The following is a 26,668-nucleotide window of genomic DNA, read 5'->3' as shown; positions in this document are numbered from 1 at the left end:
TTAACTTTAATCTTCTCAAAATTAAAAATTACCTCCAAAATGTTACTGTGAACCATGAACTAGGTGTTTATAATCACGAATCTTGTCGTGTTTAAAAAGAATTACATTTAAAAAAATCACTGCTCTTATCCAAAATATGAAACTGCCTCGAACTGCATTTTTCTTAGTAATTGCTACACAGAGAAGATCAAGGTTCATCATGTTCATCATCTTGGTTGTTGCATGTTATAACGATAATGGAATTTTTACTGATTATGGCAACCACTTTCTATCAATCAGTCTACAACATAGAAACATAGACCCAGACACGAGGCAAGGAAACCTCCCAGTGGTGAAAAACTTTGGAAACCATAGACTCAAAATCACCTGGTTTTCCACTTACTACATCATGTCTCAAATTACTCATACCCGATCCCAAAGTATTATTTTCCGAAAGAAACCTATCCAATGTACTGTACTTGGGAATGAACAAAAGCACTAATGTTTCTGTAGATTAATTTTGAACTTCAAATGTAGGCCATGCTCTCTGGTTGGATTATTCTGGGCAAAATAAAACAGTTTGTCATGGTTGACACTATCTAGCCTTTTTAAAATCCTACAAGTATCTATCATAATCCCCTGTCAACTTTCTCTTTTCCGAGGAAAACATGCCCAATTTGCTAATATGAAAGCAAAATACTGCAGATGCTGGAAATCCAAAATATAAGTAGAAATTGCTGGAAATACTCAGGAGGTCAAGCGGCATTTATTTTCTCTCCTTCAAGATTATCTGATTTAGCGAGTTTCCAGCATTTTGTTATTATGCCTAATTCACTAATTGCTCCTCATAATTTAATCTTTTCTTCAGTAGCTGCAGTACCTATTTTATTCTTCAAACTACCAACTGTACACAATATTCCAAGTGAGGTAAAGCCAGTGATTTATAAAGGCAGATAACCTCTTTATTTTGGCTCAATATTGTCCTTTTATACATCACAACATCTGACTTGCTTTGCTCACTGCCTCCAAACGTTGTTGCACTTCGTTGTTAATCAGGACATCTTTCCATTTAAACAGTCATCATCCTTTGAAATCAAGTGTGTAACCTCTCAATGAAATAATGTGATATTACTGTGCTGCCTATTGATGGACAATACTGAACTGACTGTGTTTTAATCCAATTAGCTACTTCTTTTCCTTGTTTAATTGAGCAAGAACATTATTTTGGTTGCATATTTTATTTTTTCCTACAGAAACTATTCTCATTGGGAGCTGGAGATAGACAATTGATTCAGACTCCTTTGTATGATGGTCTTCCTGTGACAAACACAAGTGTGGCTCTTCTTTTCCAACAGCTGGGTAGGTCTGGATTAATAATGCATCTCCTAATTGTGTTTTGGTAATTATTATGACATTCACAGACAAAAGTATAGTGCCACTATAGGGCTCGTACCCAGATCCACTTGTTGCTAGTGCTTTTGTAAGATAATGCTATTGATCAAAGCTGCACACCATGGGTAAAAACGTTTGCAAAATCAGGGATGCTCAACCACAGTTTTACTCGTGTTCAGTTGATTGAAGTGGCAGTTGGAGGATGCTCAGGAGAGGGTTGGTATGAATTATGTAGGGTATGCTAGTGTAGTGATTATGTTACCGGAGTAGTAATCCAGAGGCCTTGACTAATAATCCAAAGAACATGAGTTCAAATCCCATCATGCAACTTTGAGAATTTAAAAAATTTAAAAATATCAGGAAATTAAAAACAATTATCAGTAAAAGGGACCGCGAGTATAAAGAAATAGGAGCAGAAGCAGGCTGTTCAATCACTGGAGCCTGCCATTGAATAAATCAAGACTGATCATCTACCTCAGCTACATCTTCCTGCACTATCCCCATATTCCTTGACTCCCTCAGAATCCAAAAATCCATCGATGTTTGTCTTGAATATGCTCAAAGCCTGAGCATTCATAGCCTTCTGGTGTGGAGAATTCCAGATTTCATAACTCTTTCATTAAAGAAATTTCTCCTCATCAGTCCTAAATTGCTGATCCCTCCCTTGAAACTATAAATCTTAGTTCTAGAGTTCCAATCTTTGGGAAACACCCTCCCAGCATCTACCCTGACCAACCCTTGAATTATGTTTCAATGAGATCACCTCTCATTCTTCCAAAAAAAAACTAGGGAATATAGACCTAGCCTACTCAATTGTTCCTTATAGGACAGTTCCCTCACAGGAATAAGTCTAGTGAACCTTTATTGCACCCCCTCAAGGCAAATATAGCTTTCATAGAGTCTTACAGCGTGGAAAGAGGCCCTTCGGCCCATTGTGTCCATGCCAGTCATTAAGCCCCTATCCATTCTAATCCCATTTTCCAGCACTTGGCCCGCAGCCTTTCAAGTGTTCATCTAAATACTTCTAAAATGTTGTGAGGAGTCCTGCCTCTTACCACCCTTTCGGGCAGTGAGTTCCAGATATCCCCCACTCCCCACCCTCTGAGTGAAAACATTTTTCCTCAAATCCCCTCTAAACCTTCCCTTTACCTTAAATCTATGCCCCCTGGCTATTGACCCCTCCACTAAGGGGAAAAATTTCTTCCTATCTACCCTATCTGTGCACCTCATATCTTGTACACCTCAATCAGGTCCCCCCCTCAGCCTTCTCTGCTCTAAGGAAAAGAACCCCAGCCTATCTAGTCTCTCTTCATAGCTGAAACACTCCAGTCCAGGCTACATCCTGCTGAATCTCCTCTGTGCCCTCTCTAGTGCAATCACACCCTTCCTATAGTGTGGCAACCAGAACTGCACACTGTACTCCAGACTAACTAACACTTTATGCAGCTCTATCATAACCTCCCTGCTCTTGTATTCAATGCCTCAACTAATAAAGGCAAGTATCCCATATGCCTTTTTAATCACCTGTCCTGCTGCCTTCAAGGATCTACAGACATGCACACCAAAGCCCCTCTCATCTCTGTACTTCCTAGGGTCCTACCATTCATCATGTACTCCCTTGCCTTGTTAGTACTCCCAAAATGCATCACCTCACACTTTTCAGGAATAGATTCCCTTTGCTACTGTCCTGCCCATCTGACCAGCTGACCTGTATCGTCCTGTAGCCTTTCCTCCTCACTATTTACCACACCACCAATTTTTGTTTGTGTCATCTGCAAACTTACTGATCATATCTCCTACATGCATATCTCGATCATTAATGTCCAGTGCAAATAGCAAAGAACACAGCACCGAACCCTGAGGTACGCCACTGGACACAATCTTCAACCATCACCCTCTGCCTTCTGCCGTTAAGCCATTTTTGGATCCAATTTGCCAAATTGCCCTGGGTACCATGAGCTCCTACCTTCTTGACCAGCCTCCCATGCGAGACCTTGTTAAAAGCCTCACTGGAGTCCATATAGACTACATCAACTGCACCACCCTCATCTGCACACCTAGACGACACCTCAAAAAATTCAATCAAATTTGTTAGACATGATCTCCCCCTGACAAAGCCATGCTTGATTAATCCTTGCCTCTCCAAGTGGAGATTAATTCTATCCTCAGAATTTTTTTTCAAAAGCTTCCCTGCCATGGATATTAGACTTACTGGCCTATAGTTCCCTGGTTTATCCCTGCCACCCTTCTTGAATAATAGTACTATAATTAGCTGTCCTCCAGTCCTCTGGCACCTTTTCTGTGGCCAGAGAGGATTTGAACATTAATGCCAGGACCCCTGCAATCCCCTCCCTTGCCTCCCACAGCAGCCTGGGATACATCTCAGCTGGGCCTGGGGATTTATCCACTTTTAAACCTGCAAAAATTGCTAATACCTCGTCCCTTTTGATGCTAATTTGTTCAAGTATATCACAGTCCCCGTCCCTGATTTCTACACCTACATCGTCCTTCTCTATAGTGAATACAGATGCAAAGTACTCATTTAAAACCTCATCCACGTCTTCCGGCTCCTCACACAGATTGCCACTTTGGTCCCGAATGGGCCTTACTCTTTGCCTGGTTATCCTCTTGCCCCTAACATACTTAGAAAACGCCTTTGGGTTTTCCTTTATTTTACCTGTCAGTGTTTTTTCATGCCCCCTCTTCGTTCTCCTAATTTCTTTTTTAAGTAACCCCCTGTACTTTATATACTCCTCTAAGGCTTCTGCTGTTTTGAGCCCTTGGTATCTACCATAGGCTTCCCTTTTTTCCCTTCTCCAATCCTGTACATTCCTCAACATCCAGGACTCTCTGGACTTGTTAGTCCCACTCTTCACCTCTACAGGAGCATGTTGGCTCTGCACCCTCACTACTTAGAACCTTTATCCTTTGTCCTTTTCGATAACTACCTTAAATCTTACAGAGTTATGGTCACTATCACAGAAATGCTCTCTGACTGACACTTCTACCACTTGCCTGACTTTGTTCCCTAAAACTAGGTCCAGTACCACCCCCTCTCTTGTTAGACTTTCTACGTGCTGACTTAAACTCTCATGAACACATTTTAAGAATTCTGCCCCTTTAAGCCTTTCTCACTTTGTCTATCCCAGTTAACATTGGGGAAGTTGAAATCTACTATTGTCGTTACCGTATTAGTTTTACACTCCTCTTGAGATTTGCTTACATATCTGCTTTCTATTTCTCCCTGACTGTTTGGGGGTCTATAGTACACTCCCAGCACTGTGATTACCCCCTTTTTGTTTTTAAGTTCTACCGATATGACCTCATTTGAGGAACCTTCTAAGATATCATCCCTCCTTATTGCAGTAATTGACTGCTTGATCAATACTGCGACACCCCCCACCCACACACACACACACACACACACACACACATACACACACACACACCGGTCTCACCTGAAGATTCTATACCCTGGAATATTGAGTTGCCAGTCCTGCCCCTCCCTCAACAATGTCTCCATGAAAGCAATGATATCATATCCCTATATGTTAATTAACACCCTCAACTCATCAGCTCATTAAAATAAATGTAATCCAGCCTTGCCATGCTCCCTTATGCCTTAACTTGACTACATATGCTCTGTCTTCCAGACTGAGTTGGCTTTCCTTCTGTACTTGCCTGTACATTACTCCGTACTATACCTTGACTCTGTATCCCATTCCCCGGCCAAGTTAGTTTAAATCCCCACCAACAGCGGCAGCAAACCCACCTGCAAGGATGTTGGTCCTGTTCCGGTTCAGGTGCAACCCTTTGGACTTGTACAGATCCCACCTTCCTTAGAAACGGACCCAGTGATCCAGGAATCTAAAGCCTACCCTCCTGCACCAACTCTTCAGCCATGCATTCAACTGCTCTATCCGACTATTCCTATATTCACTAGCACATGGTACTAGGAGTAATCCAGAGATTACAACCTTTGAGGCTCTGCTTTTCATTCTGCTACCTAGCTCCCTAAATTCTTGCTGCAGGACTTCACCCCTCTTTCTACCTATATCGTTGGTACCAATGTGAACCATGGTCTCTGAGTGTTCGCCCTCCCCCTGCAGCTGATCAGTGACATCATTGACCCAGACCCCAGGGAGCCAACACACTATCCTGGAGTCATGCCTGTGGCTGCAGAAACACCTGTCTGTACCCCTCATTATTGAGTCTCCTACCACTATTGCTCTTCCTCTCTTTCTCCTCCCCACTTGACCAACTGGGGTCTGGCTGCTGTCCCCAGAGGAGCTGTCACACTCACCGTTTTCCAACACAGAAAAAATGTTCTCGATTGAGATGCACACTGTGGCTTTCCTGATTAGTTGCCTGCCCCCCCTTCTGACTGGTGGCCACTCATTCCTTCCCTGACTGCACTTCCTTAAGCTGTGGTCTGACCATGACTGAAAACATGCTATTCACTTAACTCTCTGCCTTGCAGATGCACTACTATGCCTCCAGCCGGCACTCAAGCTGGTCAAACTGATGGCACTTCCTGCAGATGTGGTCATCCAAACTGCCAGGAGCGCCTAAGACTTCCCACATCCTGCAGGCCATGCAGCACATAGGACTGAGCTCCCTTGCCTTATCTTTAATTAAAATACTCTTACCCTCAATTTAAGCCAAATGGAAAATTATTTAAGTTTCTTTTTTTAAAAAAAGCTAGGACCCTTACCTTTCCTTAATGTAGCTTTAAAGTGGAGAAAACAACTTAACCACTTGCTACCAATCAGCTCTCTGCTTTGCGCTGATGTCATTTTGGTTAGCCTTTTCGAATTCTGGCGAGTTCCTGTTTTATCTCTGACCTCTCGCTGTTTTATCTCCTGAACCCTCGCTGTTTTATCTCCTGAACCCTCGCTGTTTTATCTCCTGAACCCTCGCTGTTTTATCTCCTGAACCCTCGCTGTCTTCTCTCCTGAACCCTCGCTGTCTTCTCTCCTGAACCCTCGCTGTTTTCTCTCCTGAACCCTCGCTGTTTTCTCTCCTGAACCCTCGCTGTTTTCTCTCCTGAACCCTCGCTGTTTTCTCTCCTGAACCCTCGCTGTTTTCTCTCCTGAACCCTCGCTGTTTTCTCTCCTGAACCCTCGCTGTTTTCTCTCCTGAACCCTCGCTGTTTTCTCTCCTGAGCCCGCGCGGTTCTCTCTCTCCTGAGCCCGCGTGGTCCTCTCTCTCCTGAGCCCGCGCGGTCCTCTCTCTCCTGAGCCCGCGCGGTCCTCTCTCTCCTGAGCCCGCGCGGTCCTCTCTCTCCTGAGCCCGCGCGGTCCTCTCTCTCCTGAGCCCGCGCGGTCCTCTCTCTCCTGAGCCCGCGCGGTCCTCTCTCTCCTGAGCCCGCGCGGTCCTCTCTCTCCTGAGCCCGCGCGGTCCTCTCTCTCCTGAGCCCGCGCGGTCCTCTCTCTCCTGAGCCCGCGCGGTCCTCTCTCTCCTGAGCCCGCGCGGTCCTCTCTCTCCTGAGCCCGCGCGGTCCTCTCTCTCCTGAGCCCGCGCGGTCCTCTCTCTCCTGAGCCCGCGCGGTCCTCTCTCTCCTGAGCCCGCGCGGTCCTCTCTCTCCTGAGCCCGCGCGGTCCTCTCTCTCCTGAGCCCGCGCGGTCCTCTCTCTCCTGAGCCCGCGCGGTCCTCTCTCTCCTGAGCCCGCGCGGTCCTCTCTCTCCTGAGCCCGCGCGGTCCTCTCTCTCCTGAGCCCGCGCGGTCCTCTCTCTCCTGAGCCCGCGCGGTCCTCTCTCTCCTGAGCCCGCGCGGTCCTCTCTCTCCTGAGCCCGCGCGGTCCTCTCTCTCCTGAGCCCGCGCGGTCCTCTCTCTCCTGAGCCCGCGCGGTCCTCTCTCTCCTGAGCCCGCGCGGTCCTCTCTCTCCTGAGCCCGCGCGGTCCTCTCTCTCCTGAGCCCGCGCGGTCCTCTCTCTCCTGAGCCCGCGCGGTCCTCTCTCTCCTGAGCCCGCGCGGTCCTCTCTCTCCTGAGCCCGCGCGGTCCTCTCTCTCCTGAGCCCGCGCGGTCCTCTCTCTCCTGAGCCCGCGCGGTCCTCTCTCTCCTGAGCCCGCGCGGTCCTCTCTCTCCTGAGCCCGCGCGGTCCTCTCTCTCCTGAGCCCGCGCGGTCCTCTCTCTCCTGAGCCCGCGCGGTCCTCTCTCTCCTGAGCCCGCGCGGTCCTCTCTCTCCTGAGCCCGCGCGGTCCTCTCTCTCCTGAGCCCGCGCGGTCCTCTCTCTCCTGAGCCCGCGCGGTCCTCTCTCTCCTGAGCCCGCGCGGTCCTCTCTCTCCTGAGCCCGCGCGGTCCTCTCTCTCCTGAGCCCGCGCGGTCCTCTCTCTCCTGAGCCCGCGCGGTCCTCTCTCTCCTGAGCCCGCGCGGTCCTCTCTCTCCTGAGCCCGCGCGGTCCTCTCTCTCCTGAGCCCGCGCGGTCCTCTCTCTCCTGAGCCCGCGCGGTCCTCTCTCTCCTGAGCCCGCGCGGTCCTCTCTCTCCTGAGCCCGCGCGGTCCTCTCTCTCCTGAGCCCGCGCGGTCCTCTCTCTCCTGAGCCCGCGCGGTCCTCTCTCTCCTGAGCCCGCGCGGTCCTCTCTCTCCTGAGCCCGCGCGGTCCTCTCTCTCCTGAGCCCGCGCGGGTCCTCTCTCTCCTGAGCCCGCGCGGTCCTCTCTCTCCTGAGCCCGCGCGGTCCTCTCTCTCCTGAGCCCGCGCGGTCCTCTCTCTCCTGAGCCCGCGCGGTCCTCTCTCTCCTGAGCCCGCGCGGTCCTCTCTCTCCTGAGCCCGCGCGGGTCCTCTCTCTCCTGAGCCCGCGCGGTCCTCTCTCTCCTGAGCCCGCGCGGTCCTCTCTCTCCTGAGCCCGCGCGGTCCTCTCTCTCCTGAGCCCGCGCGGTCCTCTCTCTCCTGAGCCCGCGCGGTCCTCTCTCTCCTGAGCCCGCGCGGTCCTCTCTCTCCTGAGCCCGCGCGGTCCTCTCTCTCCTGAACCCGCGCGGTCCTCTCTCTCCTGAGCTCCGCCGGTCCTCTCTCTCCTGAGCCCGCGCGGTCCTCTCTCTCCTGAGCCCGCGCGGGTCCTCTCTCTCCTGAGCCCGCGCGGTCCTCTCTCTCCTGAGCCCGCGCGGTCCTCTCTCTCCTGAGCCCGCGCGGTCCTCTCTCTCCTGAGCCCGCGCGGTCCTCTCTCTCCTGAGCCCGCGCGGTCCTCTCTCTCCTGAGCCCGCGCGGTCCTCTCTCTCCTGAGCCCGCGCGGTCCTCTCTCTCCTGAGCCCGCGCGGTCCTCTCTCTCCTGAGCCCGCGCGGTCCTCTCTCTCCTGAGCCCGCGCGGTCCTCTCTCTCCTGAGCCCGCGCGGGTCCTCTCTCTCCTGAGCCCGCGCGGTCCTCTCTCTCCTGAGCCCCGCGCGGTCCTCTCTCTCCTGAGCCCGCGCGGTCCTCTCTCTCCTGAGCCCGCGCGGGTCCCTCTCTCTCCTGAGCCCGCGCGGACCTCTCTCTCCTGAGCCCGCGCGGTCCTCTCTCTCCTGAGCCCGCGCGGTCCTCTCTCTCCTGAGCCCGCGCGGTCCTCTCTCTCCTGAGCCCGCGCGGTCCTCTCTCTCCTGAGCCCGCGCGGTCCTCTCTCTCCTGAGCCCGCGCGGTCCTCTCTCTCCTGAGCCCGCGCGGTCCTCTCTCTCCTGAGCCCGCGCGGTCCTCTCTCTCCTGAGCCCGCGCGGTCCTCTCTCTCCTGAGCCCGCGCGGTCCTCTCTCTCCTGAGCCCGCGCGGTCCCTCTCTCTCCTGAGCCCGCGCGGTCCTCTCTCTCCTGAGCCCGCGCGGTCCTCTCTCTCCTGAGCCCGCGCGGTCCTCTCTCTCCTGAGCCCGCGCGGTCCTCTCTCTCCTGAGCCCGCGCGGTCCTCTCTCTCCTGAGCCCGCGCGGTCCTCTCTCCTGAGCCCCGCGCGGTCCTCCTCTCTCCATGAGCCCCGAGCGGTCCTTCTCTCTCCTGAGCCCGCGCGACCTCTCTCTCCTGAGCCCCGGCGCGGTCCTCACTCTCTCCTGAGCCAGCGAGTCCTCACTCTCTCCTGAGCCCGCGCGGGTCCTCTCTCTCCTGAGCCCCGCGCGGTCCTCTCTCTCCTGAGCCCGCGCGGGTCCTCTCTCTCCTGAGCCCGCGCGGTCCTCTCTCTCCTGAGCCCGCGCGGTCCTCTCTCTCCTGAGCCCGCGCGGTCCTCTCTCTCCTGAGCCCGCGCGGTCCTCTCTGCGGAAGCCTTACCATCTTACCCACTGAACTCTCACTGCTTGACCACCTCCCTTCACCCCCTCCCCCACTCCTCACCACTTGATTTCCTGACCAGCTACTTTCCTTGGGTAAGGAGACCAAAACTATGTACAGTATACCAGGTGTGGTCTCACCAATTGCAGTAACACTTGTATACACTTGTACTCTAATATTTTTTATAATAAAGGCTAACATGCCATTGTTTTCCTAATTGCTTGCATGTTAACTCTGTGATTTGTTCACCTATGTTCCTCTGCGTACTAACAACTCCTCCACATTGCATTCCATCTGTCCCGGTCTTGCTTGCTCAATTAGCTTGTCTATACCTTTTTGCAGCCTCTTTGTGCGTCTCTCACAGTTTACTTTCCTGCTTAACTTGGATGTATTACACCCAGTCCCATCATGTGAGTCATTGATAGAAATTATAAATAGCCCAGGCACAAGCATTGATCCTTGCAGGACTCCACAGCCTGCTACCTGACAATGATACATTTATTTCTACTCTCTGCTTTCTATCCGTTAACCAATCCTCAGTCAATGAAAATGGATTACTCCCAATCCACGAGCACTAATTTTGTTTAATAGCCTCTTCTTGCTCCATCTTATCAAATGTCTTTTGAACACCCAAATACACCACATCCACAGGTTCCCCCTTATCCCTTCTGCATGTTGCAACCTCATATACTCTCATAACTTTGCGAAACATGATTTTTCTTTCATAAATCTTTGTTAGCTTTGCCCGACTATAACGTTTCTAAGTGCCATGTTCTCATGCCCCTAATAATAGATTCTAGCATTTTTCCTACTAATGATGTCAGATTAACTGGCCTAAAGTTCCAAGTTTTTCTCTTCCTGTCTCCCTGAAACTGTTGGATTGTCATTAAAAAAAAACAAACTGGTTCATTACTATCTTTTCCAGAAACACATCTGTCTTCCTTACCTGGTCTACCCTTTGTGTTTTAAGTTCTACACCAACATGGGTGACTCTTAACTTCCCCGAAACTATACATATGAAACCTTCCAGTAGTTGAAGAAGGCTCACCACCACCATCTTAGGAAAGGGTAATAAATGCAGCCTTGCTAATGATGTTCCTGTCTGAGGAATGAATAGATGAAGAAAATTGTGGCGGTACAAGTGAGATTGGCAGAATGAACTGAGTAGGAGTTTGATGGGGATAAGGCATTTCTGTGCTCTGTTTGGTCATTTGGAAACCTACAAATTGCTTATTCTTTTTGTTATTTAAAAAATTTATGAATTGTAAAAGTGGATTAAATTAGCTAGAAAGTATAATTTTAACGTATAAATTCAAAATTTCCAGGGAACATGCCCTGTAAACATGCAAGTAAAGCACCACCATTTGTACGAAGGGCATGAAATGATTTATTTGCAACACTATTTGGAAAGAGTGTACATAATCTACACTTGCTATCAACTTTGAAACTCTAATTTGCTATTTATTTTGTTTCAACTGTCTTTCTCTTCCAGCAATAGACTTTCTGAAAACAGTTTTAAAACACAAAATCAAATGTTCACTTTCCAAAAATGCAGTTCTTTATTGAAATTAAAGATATTTTTGGAAAGTAACCCGTTAAAACTGCAGAAGAAATAAAGAAAGATACAAAAGTAGCTTTCCATTTGATACGACAGATATGTTGTAATTGGATGTAAATTTATGAAAAGGGTACACTGCATGGAAAACACATTCATTAGCTTTGCCTCTGTGATTAGTGAAATGCTCGAATGCCCTTTAATGGCCAACAAAGAAAAAAGGTGATGTGCTTACTTAACACTAGGAGAAAAAAAAAACTTTTTAAAGTATCATAAAGCAAGCTCAAGAAATCCCTGCTTGTGAGTCATGTAGATTTGGGTGTCTTCAAGTTTTTGCAGTTAGGCCCAATATATTGTAGTAAAAATGTCAGTTACACTTCATAAAATAGTTCTATGAAGGGGGCGATAAGTTATTTATAGTATCTTGTTCCAGTATTCCTGTTTCTCATTTTCTGCTGAATTCACAGACTTTTTTAGAGGAAATAATTTTAGCTTAGAAAAGTAGTAGTTTTATTGGATTTGTAAAGAAAAACTTTATTTAAGTCATTCCCTCAGGATGTCCCCATATTTAACCCATTAATTAGTCTTGAAGTGTAAAAATTAGAATAAAGAACATTGATAGATTAGGAAGTCTTCAGAAACACAATTGTAACAGGTTTTTAACAGACTTCAATTAAAATGACAAATAATTTGTAAGAACCTTAAAAGGCACAGCATATACTGGTTTGGAATTCCCTTGTAATTTGTGGCCCAACAGCAGCACAAGAACTGAGTTGTGCTGATCTTCTGAGAAACTTTATATGTAATTGGATTAAACCAGTTTTACACTTAAACTTATCTTTGTTGTTTGCGCTGCTCCCAAAGTGAATCTATCAAAATCCATAAGACCACAAGACCTAGGAGCAGAAGTAGGCCATTCGGCCCATTGAGTCTCCGCCATTCAATGACATCATGGCTGACTTGATAACCCTCAACTCCACTTTCTGCCTTTTCCCCATAACTTCTGATTCCCTTACTGATTAAAAATCTATCTCAGGCATGAATATACTTAACGGCATAGCCACTACTGCCCTCTGTGATAAAGAATTCCACAGATTCACTACCCTCAGAGAAGAAATTCCTCCTCATCTCGGTCTTAAATGGACAACTTCTTACTCTCAGACCATGCCCTCTGGTTCTAGACTCTCCCACAGGGGGAAACAACCTCTCAGTGTCTACCCTGTCAAGCCCCCTAACAATCTTATATGCTTCAATAAGGTCGCCTCTCATTCTTCTGAACTCCAATGAGTACAGGCCCAACCTACTCAACCGCTCCTCATAAAATTCCTCCATACCCAGGATCAACATAGTGAACCTTCTCTGGACTGCCTCCAATGCCAGTATATCTTTCCTTAGCTAAGGGGACCAAAATTGTTCACAGTATTCTAGATATGGTTTAACTAGTGCCTTGTATAATTTTAGTAAGACTTCCCTATTATCTATACTCCATTCCCTTTGAAATTAAGGCCAACATTCCATTTGCCTTCCCTGTTACCTGCTGAAATTATATGTTAGCTTTTTGGGATTCATGCACGAAGACTCCTAATTTCCTCAGTACTTCAGTTTTCTGCAGTCTTTCTCCATTTAAATAATATTCAGCTCCTCTCTTCTTCCTGCCAAAGTGCGTAACCTCACATTTTCCCACATTACGTTCCATCTGCCAAGCTTTTGCCCACTCACTTAACCTGTATATATCCCTCTGTGGACTCTTTATGTCACCCTCACCGCTTGCCTTCCCACCTATTTTGGTGTCATCCGCAAACTTGGTGATAGTACATTCACTTCCCTCATCCAAGTCATTAATATATATTGTAAATAATTGTGGCCCCAGCACTGATTCTTGTGGCACTCAACTAGTTACAGGTTGCCATCCTGAAAATGCCCTCCTTATCCCAATTCTCTTGTCTTCTATTATTCAGCCAATCCTCTATCCATGTTAATATACTATCCCCAACACCATGGGCTCTTATCTTATTAAATAACTTTATGTGCAGTACCTTATCGAACGCCTTTTGGAAATCAAAATATATTGCATCTACTGGTTCCCCTTTAATCTATCCTGCTTGTTACCTCCTCAAGGAATTATAATAAATTTGTCAGGCATGATTTCCCGTTCATGAAGCCATACTGACTCTGCTTGATTATATTATGCATTCCTAAATGTTCTGCTATTACATCCTTTATAATAAACTCTAACATTTTCCCAATGACAGACGTTAAGCTAACTGGTCTATAGTTATCTGCTTTTTGTCTCCCTCCCTTTTTGAATAAGGGTGTTACATTGGCAGTTTTCCAAACTTCTGGGACTTTTTCAGAATCTAAAGATTCTTGGAAGATTGCTACCAGTGCATCTACTATCTCTGTAGCTACTTCCTTTAATATCCTAGGATGTAACCCATCAGGTCCAGGGGACTTATCGCCTTTAGCCCCATTAGTTTCCCTAGTACTTTTTCTCTGGTGATACTTAGTGTATTTATTTCCTTCCCCCCACTCCCCCATCCCTTTTGCCCCTTGATTATTTAGTATTTTTGGAATGCTATTCGTGTCTTCTACCTTGAAGACTGATGCAAGAATGTATTCGACTCCTCTTCCGTTTCTTGGTTCCCCATTATTATTTCCCCAGCCTTGTTCTCTAAGGGCCCTATGTTCACTTTGGCCTCTATCTTCCTTTTTGTATATTTAAAGAAGCTCTTACTTTCTGTTTTTATATTACTTGCTAGTTTACTCTCAAAATTTATTTTCTCTCCCTTTATTTTTTTTTGGTCATCTTTTGTTGGTTCTTAAAACTTTCCCAATCCTCTGGCTTACCACTAATCTTTGCCACATTGCATGTTTTTTCTTTCAATTTGATACAATCCTTAACTTCCATGGTTTACCATAGTTGGTTTATCCCCTTCCTAGAATCCTTCTTCCTCACTGGGATATATCTTTGTTGTGAGTCATGAAATATTTTCTTAAACGTCTGCCATTGTTCGTCAACTGTATTTTCTGCTAAACTCCTTTCCCAGTCCACTGCAGCCAACTCTGCCCTCATTTCCTTATAATTACCCTTATTAAGTTTAGTACAGTTATTTCCAACCCAAGTTTCTCATTCTTAAAACTGAATGCTAAATTCAACCATGTTATGGTCACTGTTTCATAGGGGATCTTTTACTCTGAGATAATTTATTAAACCTGCCTCATTGCACATTACCAGCTCCAAAATAACCTGATCCCTGGTTGGATCCACAACATATTGTTCTAGGAAACTGTCCTGAATACACTGTATGAATTCTTGTTCATGGCTACCTCCGCCAATTTGTTTTCCCAACCTACGTGAAGATTAAAGTCACCCATGATTAATGCACTGCCTTTTTTACATATCTTCATTATCTCCTTATTTATTTTGTCCTGCAGTATAGCTACTGTTAGGGGACCTACGGACTATTCCCACCAGTGTTGTCTTCCCCTTGTTATTTCTTACCTCCATCCATATGGATTCTACAACCTCTGATCCAAGGTCATTTGTTGCAATTGCACTTATTCCACCTTGTACTAACAAAGCTACCTCACCACCCTTTCTTTCCTGCCTGTCCTTTCGAAAAGTCACATACCCCTGAATATTTAGTTCCCAGCTTTGATCTGCTTGTAATCATGTCTCTTTAATGGCTATAAGATCATACTCATTAACCTCTATTTGTGCCATTAATTCATTTATTTAGTTCTGAATACTACATGCCTTTAAGTAAACAGCCATTAATTTTGGCTTTTTACCATTTTCCCCAACTCATGCAAAAATCCAGAGACTGTGAAATCACTTCTTCTGATGTTTTATAGTGACTTTATTGACATTACTTAAAATTTCTCCACATTGGGACCTGCACTGGGAACAGATTTTCTATATATGTTATGGTATTGAAATCTATTGAATTAAAATAGAAAAGCTTCTGCAATTGCATTACCTGAAATATCCCATGCTTAATGTGTATAAATGGTGGTTTGAAAGCTTCAAACTTAAATTTTCATAACATCAAAAAGGTAAGGAGGGACTGAAAGAAGGAAGATGACATATGTTATACACATTCCAAGGGCCCCAATTGATTGTGCTGATTTTGATCTATGGATTTTATGTTTCAGTCTATGCTAATTAAATTATCAGGAAATTTCATCATAATCAGTAAGGTTGGTGTAAATCTGAGCATAATTTTGCCATCAGTCAGATCAAGGAATTTCTGGCCCAAAAATGTATCCATGACAGCGTTCTTAAAACTGATGCCATCTGCTGGTTTCTTCTGTCATTGCAATGAAAACTGACTCATACAAAATTAATTGGAACATGGGGCAGAATTTTCTGCGCCTGCTAGCGTTGGGCATGATCGGTGACGTGAGTGGACAATATGGCGCAATCGGTTTTATGATGGCAGGAAACCAGTTTGTGATCGTCCACTCAGCCCGCCAATGGCGGGTTGCGTTTCCTGCCATTGGACATCGGGAACCTCATTGTAATGCATCAGCATTTCATTATCAGGCCAGCCCACCAGAACCGTCCCCCCTGCTGGATCGTCCGTCCACGCGTTGGGCGTTGAAGTTATGGGCAGTCCTGCCATTGAGGTGACTGGTGGCACGGGGGAGTGGGGGGAGTTGATGGCAGCCCTGCTATTGAATATAGTGCACAAGCATTTGGGGTGTGGGGTAGGGTGGGCGAGAGAAGTGGCCAAGCATTCGGGAAACCTGTATAAATTGACCATTTCCTCTGCAATTGAGACAGCTCAGGCGCAGCCACCTTGATATGATTGGGGTCAGGTTCCTAATTTATCTGCCCACTCAAGCAGCACGGAGGCATCCAGGTGCCAAGTGCTCCAAAGCTTTTCACCCCCACCCCCCACCCCTACTAGCACAGACTGCAAATTCATGAGCATTTGAGTGGACTGCAGAACAGTTGGATGACTGCACATGGAGCAGTCACTGCTGGAGGCATTCACAGCCCTTTGCATTGTCAGCATCCTGGTTTGAACCTGTATCCCCCATGGTCCCATGGTTCAAGCTAACAGGGTAGCCATGTAGTGCACTAATCCCTGGCTGTCCAAGTGGTGACCAGCAATGTCCGGGAAACATTAAGGGGCCGTCACACTTAACTAGGACATGTTCTTAGTACACCCATGATAACCAAACCACAGAATTATTATGGTGTAGAAGGAGGCCATTCGGTTCCTCGTGTCTGCACCGGCTGTCTGAGCATTTTAATTAAGTGGCAACCTCCTGCTTTTTCCATGTAACTCTGCACATTGTTTCTATTTAAATAATCATTCACTGCCCTCTTGAGTGCCTCAATTGAACCTCCCTTAACCACACTTCCAGGAAGTGCATTCTAAACCCTAACTACTCGCTGTGTGAAAAAGTTTTTCTCACCTCGCATTTGCTTCTTTAGCAATACAGTTTAAAACTGTGCCCTCTGGTTATCGATCCATTTACGAGCAGGAACAGTTTCTTCCTTTCTACTCTGTCCAGATCCCTCATGATTTTGAAAACTTCTCTCAAGTCTCCTCTTTTAGCTTTCTCCTCTCCAAGGAAAACAGTCTCAATTTCTCCAATCTTTCCTTGTAACTGAAGCGTCTCACCCCTGGAATCATTCTCGTAAACCTCTTCTGCACTCTCCAATGCGTTCACATCCTTCCTTTGGTATGGCGCCCAGAACTGTATGCAATACTCCAGCTGATGTCTAACCAGTGTCTTATATGACGTCAGGAAGATGTAATAATTTCCAGAATGTTATTGAATTTATTGTAAAATGGAGTAATAGTGGGATTGTCTATGTGTGTGTCTGTGTGTACGTGTATGAGATTTAATTGAATTCGAGGCAGGTAGTCTGGGTGCTTTGATGTAAGAAGAGAAGTTAGATTTGAAATGTTAATTAGGTGAATATTTGCATTTTTAAGTAAACCAGTCTAGATTGTTTTCAAAGGAGGGGTAAAATGTGTCACCGAGCCAGTAGAAGTAGTAAGAAATCGATTGTTTATTTATTTTTCCCAAAGATTACTGGTGGAATTGGTACTATGGTAGATTTATTTTATTAGTAGTGAAGTAAAGCTCAAAAGACATTCTAAAACAATGAGAATTTGCATTCAAAGAGGAAAATATGTATAAAGGCTGTTTGTAAAGGAGACAGTTTTAAGATTCAACAAGTGTGAAAAGCCTGCAGCCTGTATGTACCAAACTGCTGTATTCAGGGACTGAAGTTAAGAGAACGCACTTTGAATTCGACTGTTCAGAGTATTGTTTAATTTGCCTGGCCCTTTTAAAAATGTATGTTTTACTGCTGTCTTAACGAAAGTATAACTGGGAGTCAGATTGAGTAGGGAATTTAGAAGTTATGGTAGTAATTTGTAGATCTATGTATTTAAAGTCATTTCTTCTATTAATGTTTAATCTAGTTTAACCTGTAAGATGTGTAGTTTTATTACTACTGAATTCAAGGCATGCATCTCAAACTTCATACAAACTGCAAAACAAGTTGTGTCAAAACCACGTGTGTCCCTCGTTCGTCCTGCAGGAGGAGTACATCAGGATCACGCAGCCTTGTGAACTAGCTGTATGCTTGATGGCCTACAGAGCGCGAAGATGACGGAGGAGTGAGTGACTGAGGTTCCTGGCTGTATAGAGACAGGAGCAGCAACCTGAGGAAGAAGGGGCCACTGGGGCTCCTGCACACGCCGCCCAAGAGCCACAGTGAGCTGTTGCTGGTCGACGCCTAGCGAAACCCAGGGTCTATAGAGGCTGCCTTCAATTCCTGCAGATAACCGAGAACCAGTGTCACTGAAGATTGTGCATGCTTAGGGAACTGGTCGATCACATCTGCCACTTACTGCAGGATTTGGCGCACAGGGACATGGAGGGCATCCACTACCAGTGGCCGTGAGCATGACCTTGGCACTCAATTTCTACTCCATTGGCTCCTTTCAGGGCTCCATAGGTGACCTCCATGGGATCTCAGAAGCAACCATCCACAAATGTATCAATGAGGTCACAGATGCAACCTTTGTGAGGGCACACAACTTTGTGCATTTTGCCCACGGCCCGGACAGCCAGGGTGCAAAAGTAATTGGATTCGCCCAGATCTTGGGTTTCCTGCAGGTTCAGGGTGCAATCGACTGCACTCGTGCTCAGATCTCCTTTGCAACACATGGTGAACTATATCAACCACAAGGGATTCCATTCGTTGAATATGCAACTGCTGTGTGACACCAGAAACTCATCCTGCAGGTGTGCACATGGTTTCCAGGGAGTGTGCACGACACCTACATCCTCAGTCGGACACAGACCCCTGGGATCTTCTGGGGTCCACAAAGGCTGCAGGGAAGGCTCCTCGGGGTCAAAGACTACCCACAGAGGCCGAAGCTGATACACCTGTGAGGCAGCCTCGAGACTGCAGAAGAGCAACGGTATAATGAGGCTCATGCTACAGCTGAAGATGAGGTTCTGGTGTCTGGACTGGTCTGGTGGAGCCCTGCAATACAGTCTATAAAGGGTTGACGTCGTCTGCTGCACCCTTTACAACCTGGCACCCCAATGGGTATATGTGCTGGCTGAGGAGGAGATGGAAGAGCTGCATGTCTCCTCCGATGAGGAGGACGCTGACAGGGATGAGGCTTAGGAGGTCCTCTGAGGCGATGATCACGGGGATGAGGCCCTCGCATTGGCTAGATGAGGCAGGTGTGCTTGGGTGGCTCTCATAGCTGCTAGATTTGTCGAGGATGATGACATGCAATGAGGTGACCCCATAGCTCCTCACATCGCATCCATGAAAGTTTGACTCCAGTCAGGTTTTTAGCAGCGCGAATACCCTGTGTGAGAATGTTCCTGTCATGGAGATGCAGTGGAGGCCCTGATAGTCATTCGATTGCAGGAGGGTGATGACGACGTGCAGTCAGGGCACTCCATTAATCTTCACATAGCCTCTGAGAATGTCTGGCTGAGGGCAGCTGGCTTGCTTCAGGGTCATATCATAGAGACACAGCCATGAAACTTTAGAAGCATCTGATCCTTTGTCCGCTTTCATCACCTGAGCCCTTCAGGAGCATAGCATCAGTGGCCACAGATGCTGATGAGATGGAGACCAGCCCCACCTTAAACAGAGAGCACACAGAGAGGATGAGAGAACCCTGCTGTGCCTGCCCACTACATTCTGGCAGCAATGACAAGCACTGCCGAGGTGCAGGCATCAGTAATGTTTCCAGGTAATGTGAGGCCAGACCATCACTTTGGTCCGGAGGCTACACGGAGCACAGGGAAGAGGCCTGGATTGACACACCTGCCTTTATCTTGTGCAGAAAGGCTTCACACCTGAGTGACAACAACACTGCTCATCAGAGCAAGGAGCCATAGGCAGGGATACATTCTTGGGAGTTTATTGGCCATAGTGAACAGTACGTACAAGTGATTAACACCCGTGCCCAGGCTGTGCAACTAATTCTTCTTAACTTTCTTACCCCGCCGCTACATTTTTGTGCTCCTCACATATCCACAGCAGAGGTGGAGGCAGCCTGCTGACAGTAACAGCCGAGACTTTGAGGGCCCCGTCCTGCTTTCAGGGTCATACTGTGTGGCAGTGGCATCTTCCTCAGCCTGTGGAGCTGGAGTTGCTGAGGTCACAGGAAGAGGGGATTCAGATGAGCCGGGCACACTCGGAGTCACCTGGGTGGATGGCCCTGGAGTATGCACATGGGTACCTGAGGGCCCCAGGCTGACTCCTTGGGGAGAAGGAGTAGCTTCCTGCACCCCTCTCGCATACACACTTTTGGAGACCATTTATGGCCTCAGTGATGGAGTTGAGCCTGCACAGCAGTGCGAGAGTGACGTCCTGGACCAAGGTCTCCATGGCGGCCGCCATATTACCAGTGTTGACCTCGGTGCGTTGGCATGCCAGTGCCATCACCTCAGACTGAAAGCGGATGGTCTCCTCCATCATGCCTTGCAATCTGAGGAGTGCAGCGGACATCCCTTCCTGATGTTCCTGAGCTTGCCTTTGCAGCTCCAGCAACTGGGACATGACCCAGTCCAGAGGCTCATCGTGGATCAGACAGTGCAGTGTGCTCACCAGATTGTGATCCTGAGGCTATTCTACAGCTAGGTCCCACTGAGGTGTTAGTCTCTCCACTGGTGGAGGGTGTGGAGAGTGTCTTCAGATCCCTCTTCTGAGGTGTCATCAGGGCTTGACTGGAGGCCCTGAGTCATTGATTCTTTTGTCTGTTTCCCACATGTGCTTGTGGAAGCAAGGGGAGATAATTAGTGCATGGCAGTGGCCTGTGAAACAGGACATATTACTCACAGTATGGTTATCTGATGGATGTTGCACTGCTGGATCCTCACTTTGTAGAGCACCGCCAACCTCACCGCCAGCACCGGACTGGTCTAGGTTATCACCGGCCAGCTGGGTGGCTCTGTTTTCAAAGTCCATGAGGACCTTGATCTCAGGCATTCCTCCACTAGTTTGCAACCGCTCCCTGTTGTAGTGTGCCAGCTTGTCCTGCATGAATAGAGATGGAGAGAGTGTAAGCAGGACACCTGCCAGGCCCGATGATAAGTATGCCTGGCGTGTGTGGCTGATGAGTGGTCCCATGGACGGGTTGACAACAATGAAGGTGTGTGTGAGAGAGTGAATGGTGATGTTCCTTGAACTGACAGTGAGTGAGGGCCCTGTGGATGTGTAGTGGGTTTGTGAGTGTGTGAACTGAGAGTGATGAGAAGAGTGACTTGCCCTGGCAGAACAAAGGAGTTCATTCATCCTCTTGCTGCACTGGGTGGCTGTCCTCTTTTGAAGAGCGTTTGCACTGACCACTGCTGCCACGGCCTCCCAAGCCAGTTAGTGCTGTTGTTGCCCATCCTGCGATCAGAGCGGGGGTAGAGGACATCCCGGCGGGCCTCCACGGCATCCAAAAGGCACTCGATGGATACGTCGATGAACTTGGGGGCTGGAGTCTTCTTCAGCTTCAGGATCATGTCTTCCGTGTAGTAGTGGTGGTCTGGAAACACTGCAAGATATGTGCTTGTGACTGGACTTTAATTATGGCACCCGGCATGATGTAGCGGCAGGGTGATGGCAGGCGGGTGAAGTGCATTGATCCCTGTGGCACTCCATTCATTACAGTTTGCCAACCTAAAAATGATCAATTTATCCCTACTATGTTTCCTGTTAGTTAGCCAATCCTCTATCCATACAAATATATCACCCCGACACCATGAGCTCTTATCTTGTGGATCAATGCAGTGGCCTGAACTATTTAGGACCTAAATTAGTTGCATTTTCCAAACTTCCCTACGTTTTGGAAATGTCCCAGTGGACTGGAAAACACAAATGTAACACCTCTATTCAAAAAAGGAGGGAGATAGAAAGCAGGAATCTGTAGGTCAGTTATCCCATGTTTTGTCATGGGGAAGATGCTAGAAATAATTATTAAGGAAGGAGTTGTGGGACATTCGTGATTTGGATGAAGGGACCAACTGTATTGTAGCCAATTTTTTTTGGCACCTTATCAATTGCCTTTTGGCAATCCAAATACACTATGGTACATCTACTGGTACCCCTTTATCTACTCTGCTTGTTATATCCTCAAAGAACTCTAATAAATTTGTCAAACACAATTTCCCTTTCATAAAACCATGTTGATTCTGCTTGACAGTATTATAACTTTAATGTCCCTCAACTACTTCCTTGCTAATTATTTCTAGCATTTTTCCATGACAACACAGGATAACTGGCCTATAGTTTCCTGCTTTCTGTCTCCTTTCTTGAATAGACGTGTTAAATTTGCATTTTCCAATGTGCTGGGACGTTCCCAAAACCAAGGCAAGTTTGGAAGATTGCAACCAATGCTTCCACTATCTCCATTGCCACTTCCTTTAAGGCCCTAGGATGCAGACCAACAGGTCCAAGGGACGTGGTTAGCCTTTAGTCCCATTAGCTTTCCTAGCACTGTTTCTCGAGTGATAGTGATCATTTTAATTTGCTCTCTCCCTTTTGCCTCTTGATTTTCTACTGCTCTTGGGATGCTTTTAGTGTCTTACACTGTAATAATTGTTCAAGGTTTCTGCCGTTTCGTTCTTTGTCATTATTAATTCCTCTGTCTCATCCTCTAGGGTGACAATGTTTGCTTTAACTTCTCTTTTCCTTTTGATATACTTGTTGAAGCTTTTACTGTCTTTTTATATTTCTTGCTAGTTTTCTCTCATACTCCAGTTTCTCCTTCTATTATTCTTTCAACCATTCTTTGTTGGTTTCTAACATTTTCTCAATTTTCTGGCCACTAATCTTTGCAGCATTTTATGCCTTTTCTTTCAATTTGATACCATCCTCAACTTCCTTAGTTAGCTATGGATGGTCCACCTTTCTTGTAGAATTTTTCTTTCTAAATGGATTGCAACTTTGTTATGAATTATCTCCCAAAATGCCTGCCACTGCTTCTCTATCTTTTAATCTATTTTCCCAGTCCACTTTAGCCAACACTGTCTTCATACCCTTGTGATGACCTTTAAGTTTAAGACTCTAGTTTCAGACCTACATTCTCACCCTCAAACTGAATGTGAAATTCCATCATGTTATGATCACTTTTACCAATAGGATTTCTTACTGTGAGGTCATTATTTAATCCTGCCTCATTACACATTGCCAGGTCTAAAATAGCCTGTTCCTAGTTGGTTTTAGAATGTATTGTTCAAAGAAACTGTCCCAAATACACTTTTATATCATCAGGCTACCTTTGCCAATTTGACTCATCCAATCTATGTGAAGATTAAAATCTCCTATGGTTATTGCAGTTCATTTCTTACAAGCCCATGTTATTTCTTGATTTATACATTATCCTACAGTGTGCAGCTGTCAGGAGACCTCCAAAGCAGTGACTTCTTCCTTTGCTATTTCCCATCTCCACCCAAACTGATTTTACATCTTGATCCTCCGAACCTTCTGTACTAATCTTATCCTTTCTCCCACCTCCTTTTCTTCCTGTCCATCCAAAACGCCAAATACTCTTGAATATTCAGGTCCTGGCCATATTCACTTTTGCAACTATGCCTGTGTAGTGGCTGTCATACTCATTTATCTCTATTTGTGCTATCAATTCATCCATCTTGTTATGAATGCTGCATGCATTCAGATAAAGAGCCTTTAATTCTACACTTCGACCATTTTTCCCTACTCTGACGGTATTACTTGTTCACGCTTATGTTTATATGCTCTATCCCTCCCTGTCACACTCCAGTTATCGTTACCTGCACTATTGCCCTGTGCTTTCTCTTTAACTTTCCAATTCTCCCCTGAGGTGAACCCTACCCCCACTATTTAGTTTAAAGCCATCTTACAGTCCTAGTTTTGTTGGGGGTGAGGGGAGCGGTTGATGGGTTGCTTGAATAATAATCAGGAGTAGGAACCCTGCAGATTTCCCCTTGTCAAGCCCAGAGTTCGAATCTAATTGCATTGACGCACTGCTCCACGTCTGAGTTTACTTAACTAAACAAAAACCAATTTGAGTCATATGTCACGTGTGCACTGACACATTCACATATTGTAGAGGGGTACAAGAGATAGAATGGGGCCTGAGAAGGGGCTAAATTAAATGTGTACAAAATTAAGGAGTTCTATAAATAAAAATGTCCAATAAACCTAATCTTTTTTTGACCTGAATGTCATTTATGACCTTATGATATTGCCCCTCCATAATTTTCCTATACCCATGAAGTATTAGATGCTCCTTCAATCTATTTATGCTTTTTAGTCTCATTGCCTAGGCCTTTGCCTGATCGTATTTGGAGATAATGATTTTTGATGTAAAACAGACGTTTTGCCTGACTTTTCTAAGCATCCTGAGAGTCATTGGGTGGATTTTCTGGCTCCGTCTGCTGCTGGGATCATCCGGTCTCACCGAAAGTCAGTGGACTTCTGGCTGGGTCGCCAAACCCCCCACGGCGGGTCCTGCTATCATGGGGCTGGAAAATCCCTGCCATTAATGAAAATAAAGCACTACTTGAATTGATTTTAAAAAACTGTTGAAATATGATTGCTTAATAGAGACATTCAGTGAAAAGTTCTTTGCAAACTTAATGCCACAGCAATATTCCTGATGATTAATATCTGCACAAAGGTGTGAATTACCAACACAAAAAAATTCCATCTTTTATCTGATTTCACATGTGGGTAAAAAGATCATCTTACAAAACTGTACAATTGCATGTTTAGCCAAAATTGCCAGAAACAAAATGTTCCTGTAATGCTCTACTGGAATCATAAATGGTGGTATCTCCCAGAAGTCCAAATTCAGTGCTGAGGGCAAATGGTTTAAAACTTATTTATTTGAGCTACTTAACCCAATAAGTTCATGCTTGTTAGAATGCATTTTATATAATTTTATCCTAAGTGCCATAAAATTTAATTTTCAGTTTATATAATGCTAACTTTCTTTACATGTTGCACTTTAACCAGTTTGTTCAGGTACCTATTCCAGTATTTAGTATGTTGGTAAAAGAATATAGTATAATTTAAAAGCAAGTTAGATGTATTCAGGGTTTTAGTGCACAATGTTCCAGATTAACTTTAGTTTTAGTGTTGTGTATTCAAAATGTATTTTGATTCATTTATGCTTAGTTACGACAGATTCAGCCATGAATGTTCCACAAATCATAATCTGGAGAAGAATTTGTTTTAATTCAGTACAATTTGAGGCACCTGTGCCTGAGTGTAATTGTAACAATTTCTATTTTAAGTACTGTTTCCTGAAGTCCAAACTAAAAAGAAATTACTACTCTAATTCATGGCAAATAAAAAATTTGAAGCATTTTCATAAATATAAAACTAATTCCGTATGTAAACTGCCTACCTGATATTAAGTTGTGAATTAATTAGAACTTAAGGGAAAACCAAAGGTATCTTATCACAGCACTTATGGTCTGTTTTTTGTTGCCGTCATTCAAACAAAACCAGACAGTGCTGTTGTCCTGCATGATTATGAAATGAGCTTCAAATCTCAATTACTATCAATTGCCATGACAGCTTAATTCTTCCATCACAGCCTTGTTTTCATTTTCCCCTATCTTATCCCTTCCCATGATGAAACCCTTATCCTTGCTTTATTACTGGTATCGCAACCTGATTTCTTGAATATTCTCCTCCTCCTTATCTGTCTGATCTTGAAAACTTGAAGAACAAAATTGTGTTCGTCATTGAATCATCTTAGTAATTGAATCAGATATTTTTGCACTTGTTAAACTATTTCATATCATCAGTAAATGCTGTTAGTCATAGAGTCATTATGCATGAGTTCCTGCATTCTAATTCTGTAGCCCTGCAAGTTTATTTTCCTCGTGTGCCCATCCAAATTCCTTTTGAAATTCATTGACTCTGCATCCACCACCACTGTCAGCAGCGAGTCCCAGGTCAATATCACTTGCTGCGTAAGAAAGAAGTTCTACCTCACACCCTCCATCTCTTGCCCAAGAACCTTAAGTTGTGTCCCCTAACCCTTGAACCGTCAGTTAATGAGGACAGCTTTTCTTTCTCTACCTTACCTAAACCTGTTACAATCTTCTACACCTCTATCGGATCTTCAAATCTTTTGAAGTTTTACTCTGTTCTTCAACATTGAAGTTATTTTTTATATATATATGTCAAAAAAAGCAGTGGTTCTAACATTGACCCTGGGGAACATCACTGTCTACCACCCTCCCATCTTAAAAATCATTTACCATGACTCTCCTTTTATTCACAGAATCTTTACTGTACAGAAGGAGGCCATTAGGCCCATCAAGTCTGTACTGACTCTTTGAAAGAGTATTTTACTGAGTCCCACTCCCTGCCTTATACCCGTAACCCTGCACATTCTCTCCTTTCATATAGCAATCCAATTCCCTTTTGAATACCTCGATCGAACCTGCCTCCGCCACCCGCTCAGGAAGTTTGTTCCAGACTCCAACCACCCAGGATGAAAAAAATTTCCTTCACATCACTTTTACTCCTTTTGCCAATTATTTTGAATCTGTGCCCTCTAATTCTTGATGCTCTCTTGATTGGGAACAGTTCCTCACTATTTACCCTGTCCATACCCCTCAGAATCTTGAATACCTCTATCAAGTCTCCTCTCAGTCTTTTCTCCCAGGAAAGCAGTCCTAAGTTCTCCTATCTATTGTCATAGCTATAGTTCTTTATACCTGGAATCATTCTTATGAATCTCCCCTGTACTCTCTCCAGTGCCTCCACACCCTTCCTCAAGTATGGTGCCCAGAACTGGACGCAGTACTCCAGATGAGGTCTAACTAGTGTCTTATGCAAGTTTAACATTACCGTTAACATTGCAGAACACCTTTGGCCTGTCTGCAAGCATGATCCAGACCTTCCTGTCGCATGCTATTTCAACACACCCTGCTGTCATGCCCACATGTCCGTCCTTGGCTTGCTGCAGTGTTCCAGTGAAGCTCAACGCAAACTGGAGGAACAGCACCTCATCTTCTGATTAAGCACTTTATAGC

The 26,668-nt window shown here is 45.6% G+C and overlaps 1 protein-coding gene across 1 annotated transcript in view; it reads left to right on the top strand.

Moving 5' to 3' along the window:
• sbf2 (SET binding factor 2) overlaps window positions 1-26,668 on the top strand; it is a 665,078-nt gene that overhangs the window by 276,816 nt on the left and 361,594 nt on the right. The window contains exon 6 of the mRNA XM_041196757.1: window positions 1,233-1,338. Coding sequence (XP_041052691.1) covers window positions 1,233-1,338 — 106 coding nt within the window. The remainder of the gene's footprint in view (window positions 1-1,232; window positions 1,339-26,668) is intronic.

The sequence above is a fragment of the Carcharodon carcharias genome, chromosome 10, assembly GCF_017639515.1.
Source record: "Carcharodon carcharias isolate sCarCar2 chromosome 10, sCarCar2.pri, whole genome shotgun sequence".
In the NCBI taxonomy this organism is placed as follows: domain Eukaryota; kingdom Metazoa; phylum Chordata; class Chondrichthyes; order Lamniformes; family Lamnidae; genus Carcharodon; species Carcharodon carcharias.
This window is presented reverse-complemented; position numbering and strand designations above follow the sequence as displayed.